General features: G+C 41.5%; 2 protein-coding genes across 3 annotated transcripts; both read left to right on the top strand.

Annotated features, from left to right (window-relative positions):
- Positions 1-246: 246 nt before the first annotated feature.
- On the top strand, positions 247-4,972 carry tfip11 (tuftelin interacting protein 11). The gene is made up of 15 exons (XM_029510390.1): positions 247-363; positions 818-1,028; positions 1,107-1,266; positions 1,368-1,524; positions 1,629-1,756; positions 1,858-2,019; positions 2,181-2,372; positions 2,474-2,653; positions 2,758-2,892; positions 3,001-3,104; positions 3,261-3,429; positions 3,560-3,803; positions 3,918-4,060; positions 4,187-4,352; positions 4,472-4,972. Exons 2-15 carry the CDS (start codon positions 820-822, stop codon positions 4,816-4,818), a joined length of 2,496 nt encoding a protein of 831 aa, XP_029366250.1. The 5' UTR covers positions 247-363; positions 818-819; the 3' UTR covers positions 4,819-4,972.
- A 412-nt stretch (positions 4,973-5,384) lies between these two features.
- Positions 5,385-13,330, top strand: thoc5 (THO complex 5). 2 transcript variants are annotated; one of them, XM_029510903.1, is made up of 20 exons: positions 5,385-5,499; positions 5,733-5,848; positions 6,575-6,718; positions 6,999-7,112; positions 7,502-7,599; positions 7,904-8,050; positions 8,179-8,293; positions 8,495-8,627; positions 8,721-8,798; positions 8,997-9,040; positions 9,923-10,022; positions 10,762-10,870; positions 10,948-11,049; positions 11,142-11,238; positions 11,331-11,442; positions 11,531-11,634; positions 11,730-11,817; positions 12,598-12,713; positions 12,843-13,033; positions 13,127-13,330. In XM_029510903.1, the coding sequence occupies exons 2-20, from the start codon at positions 5,750-5,752 to the stop codon at positions 13,188-13,190; spliced, it is 2,055 nt and encodes a 684-aa protein (XP_029366763.1). In that variant the 5' UTR covers positions 5,385-5,499; positions 5,733-5,749; the 3' UTR covers positions 13,191-13,330. The 2 variants fall into 2 exon arrangements, with proteins under 2 accessions (XP_029366763.1, XP_029366764.1); XM_029510904.1 differs by having other exon boundaries at positions 9,926-10,022.
- Positions 13,331-15,715: the final 2,385 nt, after the last annotated feature.

A 15,715-nucleotide genomic window follows, 5' to 3' on the forward strand; every position in this document is an offset into this window, starting at 1 on the left:
TAATTTTAGATATTAAATGAACTTATACATTGAACATTTTGTTTAATCAGTTAACATTTATTGGATAAAAAATGACAACGTGTGCATAAAATTATGTTAAAATATTTTAACCTCTTAATTGCCACTATGGTACACAAAAGGCCACACAAAGAGTATTGTTTTTATAATCATCATTATAATTTTTTTTGTTTATTTTATTTTATTTTTTTCATTTCTCGTGTTGAGCCTTCACAGCACTGGCGGCGGTTACCGGAAGTACTTGTGTTTTCGTGTGAGGAGCGAAGGAGAAGCTGCTGTTGGCTAACTCCGCACCAGGAGTGATGTTTAATTAATCCCTCAGTAAGATACTAACCAACACTCCAGGTAGGTTCATTTAGAGGGGTTGTCTTTACTTACCAGGGACTCCTTGTTTTCCTTTAAAGCGGATGGTAAATATTAGCAATCGTTAGCTTCTGTTGTTCAGTTAGCTTGTATTCATGCTGTAGTCTGTCTAAAGGAGTTGTATAGGTACATTAACTCAGACTGCCTGTACTATTTACCCACCTATTTATTTAAAAGGTGCTTATATTTTTCTTTACATCCATAGAAGTCATCAGCCCTTCACATCACATGAGTTATAGTAACCACATGTACACATTTACAGATGACTCGGAAACAAGTAAAACTGGGTGTGACGATGTTTCACACTCACCGAGCTTTCATGTACATCTAACGACGGTGATGATCAGAAATGCTTTTTGATATTGTGACGGAGTTGGTTCTGTTGAGTATTTAAAGTGTCCTAACGGTAATGGTGTCTGTCTGTTGTGATGTCCAGAGATGTCCATGTCCCACCTGTACGGGCGGAGAGGGGAGGAGGAGGAAGAGGGTGTGGAGATTGAGAGCTTTGAGGTGACAGACTGGGATCTTGCCAATGAGTTCAACCCAGACCGCCGCAGACACAGGCAGTCAAAGGAGCAGGCTACCTATGGCATCTGGGCTGAGAGGGACTCTGATGATGATGAGAGGCCCAGTTTTGGAGGCAAGAGGTAGGACGTGGGTTTGCTTTAATATCTACATCAAAGCGGAGTACTACAAAATGTGTGAACTGTTTGTGTCTCATTTAGATCTAAGGACTACACTGCCCCAGTAAACTTTGTAAGTGCCGGTCTGCGTAAGACTGCAGCTGAGGAGAAACAACAGCAAGGGGGAGCGTCAGATGATTCTGATGATGATGCTCCCTCAGCACCCTCCCCGCCTCGCAGCACTACCAAAAAGCCTCAGATGGTAAATTCAGTTGTGTTTGTTATGGTTTGGGCCCAGTTAGTCTTCAACATATGATAATGTGAAAAATTACATTATTTGTCTGAAAGTATTGTCATTTGCAGGGTAATTTCCGTGGGAACCAGTCGCAGAGGTTCGCAGGTGGCATACAGTCTGGACAAGGCATTGGTAGCTGGGAAAAGCATACAAAGGGAATTGGACAAAAGCTTCTGCAGAAAATGGGTTACCAACCAGGCAAAGGTTTGGGCAAGAATGCACAAGGTGTGTAAGCCTAAGGAAGCAATTTCATTCAAATGTTAAGTAAGACTATGTATTTAAAAAAAGAGATTTGCTAGACTTTGATGGGTCGATGCTTTTGGTGGCAGGTATTGTGAATCCTATTGAAGCAAAGGTTCGTAAAGGCAAAGGAGCGGTCGGAGCTTATGGCAATGAGCGCACCCAACAGAGTCTTCAGGATTTCCCTGTAGTCGACTCAGATGAAGAAGAGGAAAAGGTAATGTTGATTTAAAAGTTTTTGTCATTTCTATTTAAAGCCACTAATAATTTGTATGTTTTGTTAAGTGTTTTTTTTTTTTATAATTCCTGCCTGTGTAGGAGTTTCAGAGGGAGTTAGGCCAGTGGCGTAAGGATCCTGCAGGATCTGGAGGAAAGAAGAAACCCAAGTACTCTTATAAAACAGTAGATGAGCTAAAGGCCAAAGGCAAACTGGCAGGGCGGAGCACCTCAGCATCCGCTGGAGAGCTGGCACAGGTCAAGGTATGTTTGACTGTCTGCAGGGCACTGTGGCTTTGATCTTAACAACCTTGAATTAGGCTGTAATGTTGTGATAAGGGCCAGAAACCTACTGTATATGAGTGCCTGTGGCTGATTCTATTTCAGTATCACACTTATTCCACATCTCTATCCTTATCCTCTAGGTAATAGATATGACTGGGAGAGAGCAAAAAATATACTACAGTTATAGTCAGATGTCCAGCAAGCATAGTGTCCCAGATGAAGGTCCACCAAGCATGTCCACTCGGGATCAGAAAGGATCTGGATTTGCTCTGCCTGAGCTTGAACATAACCTGCAGCTACTGATAGACCTTACAGAACAGGACATATTACAGGTATAAGATGTCTTGGTTCGTTTTCCTTTCACCATTCTATTACCTCTACTCCATACTGACATGTTTTCTCTTTTATCCAATCACATTAACACCATCTGTAGTCTGCCAGACGTCTGCAGCATGAAAAAGATGTAGTTGTGTCACTGAGCCATGAGTCACGAGCACTGCAGAGTAGGCTGGATGCAGAACAAGATTCCATCCAGAGAATGGAGGCTGTACTGGCACTCGTTGAGCGTTTTCCCTCTGGTGAGACGGCCCCTGGGGAGGGACCAACCATACAGGTGAATAGACTGGCAACACACAAACTGTTTCCATTTCTTGATTCATGTTCTTTTCAAAACCACAAATGTAATACATTTGTCTACATTCCTTCCTCTCTGATAAGGAATGTGCTCGGATCTTTGAGACATTACAAACAGACTATTATGAAGAGTACAAAACTATGGGGTTGGCAGACCTGGCTGTAGCAGTTGTTCATCCATTACTGAAAGAAAAACTTTGTTCCTGGGATCCACTGAAGGTATGCTTTTGTAGTTTTTATTTTTTTTATGCTATTTAATACACAGAGTTAATTTAATTATCAATAATTACAAACAATCTCTGAGACTTTTCTCTTTTACTTTTTCAGGACAGCTCTTATTATCTGGAAGACATCGGTCAGTGGAGAGCAATTCTTGAATCTAGAGAGCTCCACTCCACGGCCCCAGACTCAAATATGGATCCTTACCACAGGTAATTTCAAACAACCACACACCGCACTCAGCTCATGTGTATGCATTAATAAATTCCACTTACTTAGTGGTATGGCCAGTTTTGTATGTATGTTTTGTGTTTGTTTTTAAGTGGATGTCTCAGTGACGTCTGTGTGCCCTTGTTTTCTTCCTCCAGGCTTTTGTGGGATGTGTGGATCCCAGTGATGCGATCCTGTGTGTCAGGCTGGCAGCCTCGTTTGGTCAGACAAATGGTCGATTGTGTCGATGTGTGGGCTCCTCTTATCCCTCTGTGGATTCAGGATCACCTTTTGGAGCAGCTAATCTTACCTCGGCTACAGCGAGAGGCAAAAAGACTCACTTAATCAATTTCCAAAAATATTTGCCTCAATATCAAGAAACTTGTCGTTTTGATAATTTCACATTATTTTCATGTGGCAAATTCAGCAGGTTCACCCTTGGTTTCCTGTTTGCTAGGTGGATAACTGGAATCCTTTAACAGACACAGTGCCCATTCACTCCTGGATCCACCCTTGGCTGCCTCTGCTCCAGTCACGTCTGGAGCCACTGTACCCGCCAATCAGGAGCAAACTGTCCAATGCATTGCAGCGATGGCATCCCAGTGACACTTCAGCCCGACTCATCCTGCAACCTTGGAAAGATGTATTCACACCAGGTGCTTGGGAGGCCTTCATGGTTAAAAACATAATCCCTAAACTAGGTATGTCCTTATAAGTAACAACCATGCAAGAGAAAAAGGAAAAAAAAAATGTTCCTCTTATTCTCCCAAGTAACTTTTTCCACTTAATTTGATGGCTTCCATTTCCATCCATAGCCCTGTGTCTGGAAGAGCTGGTTATCAACCCGCACCAACAGCAGATGGATCCATTTAACTGGGTGATGGATTGGGAAGGAATGCTGTCCCCCTCCAGCCTTGTGTCCCTTCTCGACAAAAACTTCTTTACAAAGTGGTTGCAGGTCAGGAAGCCTGCTTACAAATTAAATAGTTGAGGGAGTCACTAAGATGTTGTTAACTGGATCTCTTTACCTTGTATTTTTTATTTGATAAAATCCAATGTGTCTATATTTTGTTGTTCAATATAGGTGCTGTGTTCCTGGTTGAGCAACAGTCCTAATTATGAGGAAATCACTAAATGGTACCTTGGTTGGAAAAGCATGTTCAGTGATGTTTTGTTGGCGCAGCCTCTCATAAAAGAGAAGTTCAATGAAGCATTGGACATCATGAACCGTGCAGTGTCTTCAGGCATGGGTTAGTATTGCCTGTATTTTCAGGGTTTAAATTAGAAAAAGTTTGGTCATCTTTTGTGCATTAATAATAATAAGGCAATAATGCACCAAAACAAATTCCTTTTATTTTCTTATCCACAGGTGGATATATGCAACCTGGTGCGAGGGAGAACATTGCATATCTCACACAAACGGAAAGACGAAAAGACTTCCAGTATGAGGCAATGCAGGAGCGTAGGGATGCAGAGAATGTGGCTCACAGAGGCATCAGTGCTGGTGTACCAACTAACTTCAAGGATCTTATCCAGACCAAAGCAGAGGAGAACAACATTGTCTTTATGCCCCTGGTGGCCAAACGGCATGAGGGCAAACAGCTGTATACATTTGGCCGTATAGTCATCTACATAGACAGAGGGGTTGTGTTTGTGCAAGGAGAGAAGACTTGGGTGCCCACGTCTTTGCAGAGCCTGATAGATATGGCCAAGTGAGGGTGGACTGACTGATTCCTCAGTCTGCTAAATGTGGAAGTGCAAGCAGGAAAAAAAGCGTTTATTTTTTATCTATCTTAATTATCCTTTGCCATATGTGAGTTTGTAATTTTTCAGTGTCATTAGAAATGTGAATAAATGATTTTTGAATGTTTGTCTAGTTTGTTGCTTTTATAAACACCAAATACACAAATTTTCTAGTACTCACATAATATAGCATAGTATGTATAGTTGTGTGTGTATGTGATATTAGTTGGTTTGAAAAAGCTTTTGCACTCAACACAGAGTTAGAATGGGTAAACCCAAATGTTGGTAGAAATTCTGGAAGCGGTGCTTCCAGCTGTCATTTATATACAAAAACGTAGCGATCTCCCTTTGTGATAGTATTTGAATATAATCTTGTTGGTATATTCGTTTAATTACTTTTTCTGATTGTATGGGAAAATATAACGACAGAAAAGAGGTGTCAAATAATTTAGTCACTTTGGCGTAATGCTGTCTTTTCCACTGACTCTATATTCACATTAGTTTGCCTGCAGGCGGCAGTGTAGCTGCTGCGGGTTTTTTGGCTCGACGAGGCTTCCGTCCGTAGTCGGCGCTTGTCGGTAGAACAAAGTCTGTTGTACATGTTTCATTTGACTACGACTCATTTCATTTGAGGTGTTTTTTATGATCCCTGAGGTACGTGGATATTTAAAGATATCGCATCAAACACGCAAAACGTGCAAGTTTTAAATCTGGAATAGTGAACCTGCCATTACGAGCCTTTAAGCTATCAGTTGTTAGCCAAAGAGCTAACCAACCATCGCTATCGAAGAGCTAACAGGGAGCTCTCGGTGACATCTAATGACGCCATTAGCGCAAAGTTATATCTGTTTGTCTTTAATATGTTGTGTCCATGCTACACGTCCCAGGTCTTTTCTGAACACCCATGTCGTCGGAAGCCCTGAAGAAGCGAAAGTCGAAGGTTCTCCGAAGTGAAGGAGGAACCCCAGAAATGAAGCGAGGTCGAGCGGAGGGCGACCAGCAGGTAAGGTCGGGACGGAGGGTGGACATGAGGGCTCACTGGAGCATAAACAAGATTAGGCTAGTTAAAAAAACACTGCTGAGATCTCATTGACCATCGGAGCTGAGATTTAAAATTCTGGATAATTAAGTTTAAGCTTGCGTTTAAGTGTACGAATACGGAGGTGCATTAATGACTCAAAAAAGAGAGACAATATCGAAGTTTTTATTTTTTTTATGCTATGAATGATTATGTAGATCCCAAAGAATCGCACATCAAGCTGTTAGAGCACTTCAAATGTTGCATTGGTTTTTCAGCGGCACAAAGATGTGGGTCACTCAGAGTCCAATCAGCAGCTCAGAATCAGTCTCAGCACAAAGAGTTTTTAAGAATTCATTAAGATGTGTTTTCATGTGGTTGTGGGGATAAAGTAAACTTCTGCGTAGTTCACTTTAGACCCGCATCATTGAAATTCGCTGAATGTTGAAAGTCCCCATGTTATTGTTGGGGAGAATACTAGGCCAGATGTCAATTTTGTTTATTTAAGGACTTAAGTATTCCCAACCAGAATGCTAGGTTTTGATTTATATAATTAAAAGTGTGAGAAGCGTTTACAAAAACTTGATTCCAGTCTTGAAATTTGGGACCTGAGTCAAGCAGGTATGAAGTCTGAATCCTGCTGAGACGTTTAAGCAGGATGCAAAGCATTGTGATATACTGTATATATTCATGTTGTCTTCATTTATTCAGGATATGCGGGTGTACAGTGAAGAGGTGGAACTGGATGGCAGAGACCCTGAGCAGGATTATGTGCAGTACAAAGAATCATGCGAGAGTTTGGCCACTCTCATGAGTGAAATCCAGGATCTTAAAGCCAATGGAGCCAAGGAGGGGGTAAGACACATGTTTAAAAGTGGACCTTTAGAAAGGCCAATCTGTCAACTTAAAATGATTTAATCATCAGTAATACTGCAGATTTTACAAAATAAATCAACTCATCAATGTGAGGTGCTGGCTTTACATAACAAAAATAAGTAGATTCACCCACAGCAGAGACTTAACACATAAAGTTTGTAGCATTGGACAATTTAATGCATTAAAATGTTGTGTATGCGATGGACTGGGATGATTCCATGTGTTAACAATAATAATTAAGTTTATAATCTGTTCTCAGTGTCCTGAGGTTGAGCAGAGGCGTATGCAGAGCTGCATCCACTTCATGAATCTGAAAAAACTCAATCGCTTGGCTCATATGCGACTAAAGAGAGGCAGAGACCAGACACACGAGGTAACTCCCCAACAACTTTGAACACTGTTTGTGTTCATGAATTATTTCCAAGAAACACCTTACAAGATTAAGTTCACTCTGTTCATATGCTGAAAAAGCGCAGCCTCAACTCCCCTTTGTGCTGATCAAGGAACAAATTTTGAACACTGCACCCTTTGTTTCTACTTGTAACACCGAACTACAGTAGCTGCTACTTTCAGCAAAGAGACTATACGCTTTCATGTTTGTTGTCCCCAACAGTTATTCGATTCAGATGAAAACTTTGTCAATTGACCCTTTGTCTTATTGAATCCTGGCAGAATTTAGAATCTTGGCATATTGTTTGTTGTGTCACAGTGGGTTCTGTTTGCAAACCAGCATTAAGCACTGTCTGTTTTTCCTTCACCCAGGCAAAACAAAAAGTGGATGTGCTGCACCTTCAGCTGCAGAACCTCCTGTATGAAGTGATGCATCTTCAGAAGGAGATCAGCAAGTGTCTGGAGTTCAAGTTAGTATAAATATTTATCATCATCTTATATTATATATTATATATTATATTATATATATATTATATCATCTTATATTTCCTTCAGTGTACCTGACACAGAGCAGGTTAGGCCACTTGAAAACCAAACTTAGCATTATTGCAAAGATAAACCAAACCATGTTTAGTTAGAACCTTAAATAACACATTAAAAGTGTCCTGGAGGAGGATCCAATGTTGAATAGTCAATGAATCAATGAATGATTGTTCACATTTTCATAAATATATTTTATTGCAATGATGGTTAACCTCTTTTTCCCTGTTCCAGGTCTAAGCATGAGGAAATAGACTTAGTGACCGAAGAAGAGTTTTACCAGGAAGCCCCACAAGAGATTTCCAGGCCTCACCTCACAAAAAATGACCCTCACCAACTCACACTGGCTCGACTGGACTGGGAGCTAGAACAAAGAAAGAGGTTCGCAAACAAGCACACAGATTTTGTAGTGCATTAATAATGTGTTGGTAGCATGATGTGGTCAAAAAACAATCTCATCTTCTTTTGGAAATAAAGATCAGATGTTGAAAGTTTGTGTTGGGATACAGGTTGGCAGAGAAGTACAAGGAGTCACAGGCCACAAAGGAGAAAATTCAAAAGAGCATTGAGGTGAAGAAGGAACACTTGAGGAGCTTACAGCCTGGACTACATGCCATCATGCAGGTATAACAACTGCTTGGTTGGTGTTATGCCCTCACATTGAAAAAGTTTTTAAAATTTGTTTAGAATCAGTAATATGAACTGTCTTGTTTATTTATTTTTAAAGCAAGTCCCGTCCTTCCCTGAAGAGGAAACTGCTGTGCCACCAGTTTGCATCATATATGGATCCTCTGTTTATGGCTTATGCTCCATCTTCTCTTTCAGGCATCTCTCCCAGTGCAGGAGTATCTCTCCATGCCCATTGAACAGACTCAAAAACAGACTGAGGTTGCTCGTCATCTCCCTCCACCTCTGTATGTCCTATTTGTTCAAGCCAATGCCTATGGCCAGGCCTGCGGTCAGTAATTGTCAGACAATATCTTACATTTCAATATAAATTGTTGGCATTTGAGCTCTGATTGGTAACAGTATGATATTGATTCTATTTCAGACAAGAACTTGACTCTGTCAATCAGCGGTGATGTGGATGAGGCCAAGGCCTTATCCAAACCCCCAGAAGATTCCCAGGGTACAAATATTTCGAAACATTCTCACTGTTTAACACCCATACAACCACACAAATGAACAGCGTTCGTGACTAGTTGGTTGTTGTTGTTGTTGTTTGTTTGTTTGTTTTTGCTTCTTTTTCTCTCGGTTCACTATTTCAAGATATCATATTTATTCTCTACCCACAAAACATAAAACCACTTTGTATTGTCTCATCCAGATGATGAGAGTGATTCAGATGCAGAGGAAGAGCAAGAGAAAACGGTGAGTCTCAGCCTGCGCTTTACTCCAAAAAACACACGTAATCACAGCCACACACCTTTAGGGAAGTAAGAGCAGCGATTTCTTAATACACCCACCCTCTGCACCAGACACACACATTGTCCATGAAGCCTTAGCAGTGTCCCAGGTTGGGTAGCAGCATCTATTGATTGCTTCCTGTATCCAGATGGGTGTGAGTGGAGAATTCTGATAAATATTTACCAAGAATGGCTAAGAGACTAACCTGAGCACATTTATGCTTGCTGCCTTAAAGTATAAATACAGCAACATGCAGTGAGCAATCAGTACCCACAATGTGCACCCTTCTTTTCCTCTGTTGACACTATTGGTGTCAGTGTTGGTTTCATTTCCATGTTTTTTGGCACATAGCTATAAAACAGTCATTTTCAAGTGAGCAAAGCAACCAGAAGATATTTTGAATGTTCAAAGTCAAAGTCAAGTGGTGCAGCATACACCAGGGGCATTTGATTTGAGGCAACACCACTCTGTTGGAATTTAGGCTGTGTACCTGTGTCAGAACTGTCACTTAACTGTACCATTACACCCTTACCATGTAGTACATGTGAATGTGCTGAGACAATGCATCTATCTGGCCATCAGCATGTGACAGTTCATCAGAAATGCTTCTTTCTTTCTTTTTTTTTTCCCCTTTGCGACTTTCAGCCCTTTGTTTGAAATTCCACTTCCTCGATTATAACTGTAATAGTAGATGGCTACAATGCTTGAGAGACTGACTCAGGTGTTTCTCCTGTAGCCAGCTGAAATCTGATACAAACTGTTTGACATGCCACAAGGTCAGACATGCTCTTTTATGTTGCCTTCCTTCACCTGTTTCCATCGTTTATTTACTGTCTTGTTTTTCAGAAGAGGAGAAGGCCAACTACAGGTGGCCAGCTGGATGACAAAAGACGAGAGATGCTGAAAAGACACCCCCTATCCCTCTGCTTAGACCTCATGTGTAAAGGTAACTCTATCTTCATGTCTACATCAGTCTGGAAATTGGGTCTGTACATTACCTGTGTTTTTGCAGCGCATTCATGCCTAGTTATTTAAAAATGTTCTGTGGTATATTCCTTTTCATACCATCATGTGTGCTGTGTCATGTAGTAACCACCACATAATAGTAAAAAAAGAGCGACTGCTCAGTGGCACAACACCACCTGACCCTTGCGTTCCCTCTGCTGGTGATTAAAGGAACATTGCAGATTATAAGGAGACCTGCATTGCAGGCTAAATTCTACCTAAGAGAGGAACAGGGATGGGAGGGAGAGAGGTGAGAGATGCTTGCAGCGTCATGGGTTTGCAGCACCTACAAAAGGTTGTAATCATATTTTGTCATTACCGGCCTTTCTTTGTCTTTTCTTTTTATTTGCATTTCATCCCCCTATTTATTCTCACTTATTTTACTGCAGTAAAAGCAATCTCAGAGCAGTGTGGGTGTTTAGAGAAAAAATGTCACTGAGTTCACCATAGCTGCGTGGGGGACTGTGAGACATAACCCTCAGCATTGTATGTATCCCCCGGGTGCAGCTATCATTCTTCATAGCTGACCCTTGTAATTGCTTTCTAATACACTGCAGTGTTAAGTGTTATCACAGAGGGAGGTTCACTGGGACGATTAGTGTGAAGATGGTTGAGGGAATAATGAATGATACTTCTAATGGATTGGGCCATCATGCATGTTATTCATCTTGTCTCCACAGATGGCAGCATCCTCCATCTCTCCTTCTACTACCTGATGAATCTAAACATTATGACAGTCAAGACCAAAGTGTCGACCTCCACAGACCTGAACACGGCGATCAGTGCAGGGTCTGTATATGTGCCTACTCATTCATCTCCCACTCTGTGTCACTGGAAGGAAGATCTGATGATGTCGTCTCTTGCAGGGACCTGCTGAAATCAGACACTCTGCTCAGCTGTTTGTACACCAATGACCAGGGACGGGAAACACCCAATCCAGCTAATCGCTACCAGTTTGACAAAGTCGGGTGAGGACGCTAAATGATGACAATGTGTAGGGAACCACACCAGGGATTTTAATAAAAAATCAGAGCAGTGTTAACCTGACTTTTCCTTTTAGGATTGTTTCCTTTGCTGATTACGTGGATGAGCTGGGCCATCCGTACATGTGGGTTCAGAGTCTTGGAGGACTACACTTTCCTAGTGATACCTCAGAGGTGTGTGCTGAACTTTCGCCTTATTCCACCACAGAACAGTTTTCTTGTGTGTCACAGCCGTATAAAGTTGGCATGTCCTCCTGTTTTTCCAGGGTGTGCGCGTGGGCAGTTCTCTGAGTGCCAGCCACATGGAGAGCTCCATGAAGCTGCTGAGGGGACGAGTGCAGTCCCGCCTGGCTTTGCACAAACAGTTTGCATCTTTAGGTATGTTTCATTTTTTGTTAACTACGGTTAACATCAAATACTCTGAATGAACAGACTGTTCTGAGTTTGTTTGGGCCTGTGTCCTTAGAGCACAGCATCATCCCCGTCTCCAGTGAGTGTCAGCACCTCTTTCCTGCCAAGATCATCTCCCGCTTAGCCCGCTGGACCACTATCACTCACCAGGACTACATGGTATAAAAACATTTGCAGATATTTGGAATAACATGTACTGAAAGTATTTGCAGTAATGCACCAAATGTCTCACTGAAATTTCTCCTCCCTTAAAGGATTTTTCATATACTCGTCATGTGACTGAGGCTGGGCTGGCAAAGGACACCGACCTGTACTTCATGGGAGTGGTTGAAAGAGGCACAGGTGGCTATTTATTGCAAGTGATCGTGGATCAGTGATCATATTCCACATGTCACAGTTTACAGATTCCCATTAGGCCATTGTGCTTTCAAAATAAATTGGCACAAGTAATTCCTGTCAGGGGGGTGTTTTATAGCCTTGCCAACTTAGTGCATATGTCTGCAATTTTTTTCCCCCAAACAAGAGATTCTCGTATATGATAGCTTCAGGGCTGCTTAGAAGCAGCAGTGAAGCAGAGCTGCTCTTCCAATTCCCAATCTTGCCTCCATTGTGACAGAAAAATGCAAGTATTAATGGAGTCCCTTCATTACTGAAGGAGGGGGAGGAATAACTAAACATAAGAGACCCTGAGCAGGAGAGTGGGAAGGAGGGAAAGAAGCTTTCATTATTGCTTATACCTAAGAGACTAGCAGATCTGAGAAGTAAACAACAGCAACCATAAATGAGTAATAAGTGTATTGCAGCAAAGCACAGCATAGAATTCAAAGGCCTGACTTATTTCTTTGTTGTTTTGTTCATTTTCGTCATTGCAAATATGTTGTGTCAATTGGCGGCATTTTAGTCACTGTTGCATATGTTGTAGTTTGACAACAGACACACATAAACATGTTAATTCAAAACTAAAAATTGTAGCTGTATGGAAATACTGTATGTGCGCAGCAGGGAACACAAAAATGTAAAACCTATGTCCTCAATTTTGTATGTTGACCATACTGAGTTCAGGAACATCGTTCATCTTTTGAGCCAGACTTCTTTGTAAATAAACTGTCTGTCTCCTCTCAGCTCGTCTGCAGGCCGCAGTGGTGCTGAGTCCCCGTTACCCGGAGATCTCTCCTCTTTTCTCCCTTTGCCTCAGCTGGAAGGGAGAGCGCAGTGGACGGACTGATGACAACCTTCGAGTACGAGCTCATCAATAATGTTTGGTGTCTCTGAACTTGCACTTTGTTGCAGTATGAACTCATTTTGTGTATAATCCTGAGAGACAGCTTTTTTTTTCATGCTGATTCTTCTTTCACTTTATTTTCCAGGCCATGGAGAGTGAAGTCAATGTATTCAAAAATGAGTTACAGGGTCCCCGCCCAGGACACCAGCTCCTGACCAATCAGATTGCACGCTTGTGTGTCTGCCTGGATGTATATTTGGAGACTGAAGGACAAGATGACAGTGTAGAGGGACCACGAGAGTTTCCCAGAGAAAAGATGTGCTTGCGCACTGTCAGGTAAACAGGAATTAATTCATGTTTAGACGTGCATTTGATCAGAATTCTGATTCAATAGATTTAGCCTAACTTCTGTCTTTATTTGACTTTTAGGGGGCCAAATCGTCTGAAGCCCTTTAAGTACAACCATCCTCAGGGCTTCTTCAGTCATCGCTAAACTTTAATGTATGACTCTTCTGACTTAGCAGCTCAAAGTCCTCCAAGCTTACATTTTTGACTCTTGAACTTACAAACACACCTTTTTTAATGTCTTTATACCAGACTGAAAATAAAAGAATACTCTCTTATTTTCTTGAATGGGTGTTTCTGATCTTTTTATGGCTCTGCTGTATTCAGGCTTTCTTGTGCACTCAAATTTTACCGTTTTATCCCTCAGCCCTCCACTCTACATACCCTCACTTCTCCGTGCTGGTCTATTTATAGGTGTCCACACTGGCTGATTATTATGCCATCCTGGTTCAGTGCTGGCGGGAGCTGAGTCATTTCTACAGAGTTCTGTCTGTAGACTGATATTTGGCATGTTGTGTACAAATTACCTTTGATCAATCATTTGGCATTTGACTCAGTAATGTCTCACCCTGTCTGTAATAAAAAAAGATTACTTTTGGCCAGTTTTGTAGTGTTTGGAGAAGAAGCATTGCTGTCCTATTTTCAGCACTGAGCATAAATTCAGAAGGATGCAAGCTAATCTATAGTGTGACGCCTCAGATTTGGGCATGAGGGCAAGTAATTAGGAGAACAAACCTTTTTATTTTGAGCCGAGGCCTTTGGTGATCAATTTAAATGTGACAGGATATTCTTTCAGGTGGAAAGCACTGCAGCCAGGAACGTTTACCTGATGCTTTATCTCAGAAAAAAAAGACATGCTAAAAGTCATTCGTATTTATATTTTTATACAATGTTAAACAAATTGAGAATGGAAAAAAGAAATTGTCAGTAGACAAAGAGTTAAAACAATAAAACCACATATTTTTGTGGCTGTCATGGCTGTGGCATATTGTTCTGTTTCCATTGAGAGCAATGGTCGAACTTGCATAAGTGAAAGTGTGGTTAAGTTAATTAAATATTCATTCAAATATAAAATTCCACTATATGCACTAGGACAGGATTTATAGAAGTGATGTGAGGAAAGGGCAGAAGTCCATCAAATACGTGCACTTCAGAGCAACAACCTCCAGATTTGATTCCATTGGTTTTTGCACCAGCAGCAGCAGTCATTAGTAAATGATATAGTGATGTTAGTGACACCTTTACTGTGAATGATTGCAGAAATGTTAGAATAAAATTTGTCTTGCTACATTCATTTTGTGTAGTTTTGAAAGTGAAAGCCTGTTGTGTATGGACATTGAGCCCACACATGGCACTGTACATGAGGACTGTACTGTACGTTACCAGCAGTTAATTTTAATTAAAATTGTATTTGTGTAAAGAGAAAGAAAAAAAAAAAAAAACATGATAATTGTGTAGGATGATCAGACAGGACGAAAACTATTGTTAATCAGAATTTTGCAGGGAATAAATGTAAGTAAAGCAGTTTTGTAAAACCACAAGGTCAAATGTCACTAAACTGAAAAAACACGGCTTTCAAACACTGAAGAGCAACATGGTTTGCTTCACTTGGAATATAATACACAAGTTTGCTTCTGTTAAAGTATTGAGCAGCCTTTTGGGTCATAGCCTTGTGAAGCTGAAATGACTGATTACTTCATTTGCTGGTAGGACAGCACAAGAGACCCGTAGTGTATGAATCCGTTCCAACACAAAGGCAAATTAAACATCCATCCCATAGCTACATAGCCAACGTTCACTTTGGTGCTAACGTCAGATAGATCTCCTCACCAGTCATGTTACTGCTGTGAGACTCAGACTTGAAGACCCGAATCGAATCAGCCAATCCTACACTGAGAATATGCGGCAGAAAGACCCGTTCATGTACGAATCTGATCCTGTGGTGCGCATGTGTGAACCGGGGAAAAGAGAACCAATCACCCACTGAGGTGACTCGTTACTCCCGAATGAAAGATTCATTCAAAATGATAGAATCATTCACAAACAACACATCACTACTAAACAACTCACCCTGGTAGTAAGGAGAGAGGGAAAATATAAATGAAAGCTCTTGGACCTCATTTGATAAGTACTCAACGCTGTGACACATCCCATGTCGCCTCTCTTTCTGTGTTCCCCCACCGACCCAATATGAACCTGTTCAACTATCCACTGCTGCTCCACTGACCCAACCCTAATCCAAGCACCCAGCTGCCGGTACCTCCCTGATGACCCCCCTCCACACTGAGCTAGGCTTGGTAGAGGTTTAATGGTCACTGATCCTTCTAGCTCATCTCACCACCCAGCTCTTGGTCCAGACGTTGGGTTTCTCACCACCTTGACTTGTGCTGTGCTCTCCTCACACGACACTCTAATACTCATCGACCTACACTTTTCTACCCATCTACACAATAGTGCTGGCCTCAGAATGACTTCTGGGTCAGTAGTCAGTCTTCTTGAACTTTAGGCCTATCTACCACTGTTCCTTGAAAGAAGGAATGCTGTTGCCATCTGTGGTTTACAAAATGGTGGAACAAGCTTGTTAATCCTATCACAGGTGGATATCAGGGCGTCCATCTTTATTCTGAAGAAACTCAGAAAGCTCCCCGTCACTCTGAAAAGCTTCAGATGTCT

Source organism: Echeneis naucrates, chromosome 9 (assembly GCF_900963305.1).
Source record: "Echeneis naucrates chromosome 9, fEcheNa1.1, whole genome shotgun sequence".
NCBI lineage: Eukaryota > Metazoa > Chordata > Actinopteri > Carangiformes > Echeneidae > Echeneis > Echeneis naucrates.

Excerpts from the sequence above, each read along its gene's own strand:
- tfip11 (XM_029510390.1), top strand. The coding sequence starts at position 820 with ATGTCCATGTCCCACCTGTACGGGCGGAGAGGGGAGGAGGAGGAAGAG. Across the intron at positions 3,105-3,260 it reads AATATGGATCCTTACCACAG|GCTTTTGTGGGATGTGTGGA; the intron begins GTAATTTCAAAC and ends TTCTTCCTCCAG. Across the intron at positions 3,804-3,917 it reads AAACATAATCCCTAAACTAG|CCCTGTGTCTGGAAGAGCTG; the intron begins GTATGTCCTTAT and ends TTCCATCCATAG.
- thoc5 (XM_029510903.1), top strand. The coding sequence starts at position 5,750 with ATGTCGTCGGAAGCCCTGAAGAAGCGAAAGTCGAAGGTTCTCCGAAGT. Across the intron at positions 9,041-9,922 it reads AGGAAGAGCAAGAGAAAACG|AAGAGGAGAAGGCCAACTAC; the intron begins GTGAGTCTCAGC and ends CTTGTTTTTCAG. Across the intron at positions 11,818-12,597 it reads AGTGGTTGAAAGAGGCACAG|CTCGTCTGCAGGCCGCAGTG; the intron begins GTGGCTATTTAT and ends GTCTCCTCTCAG.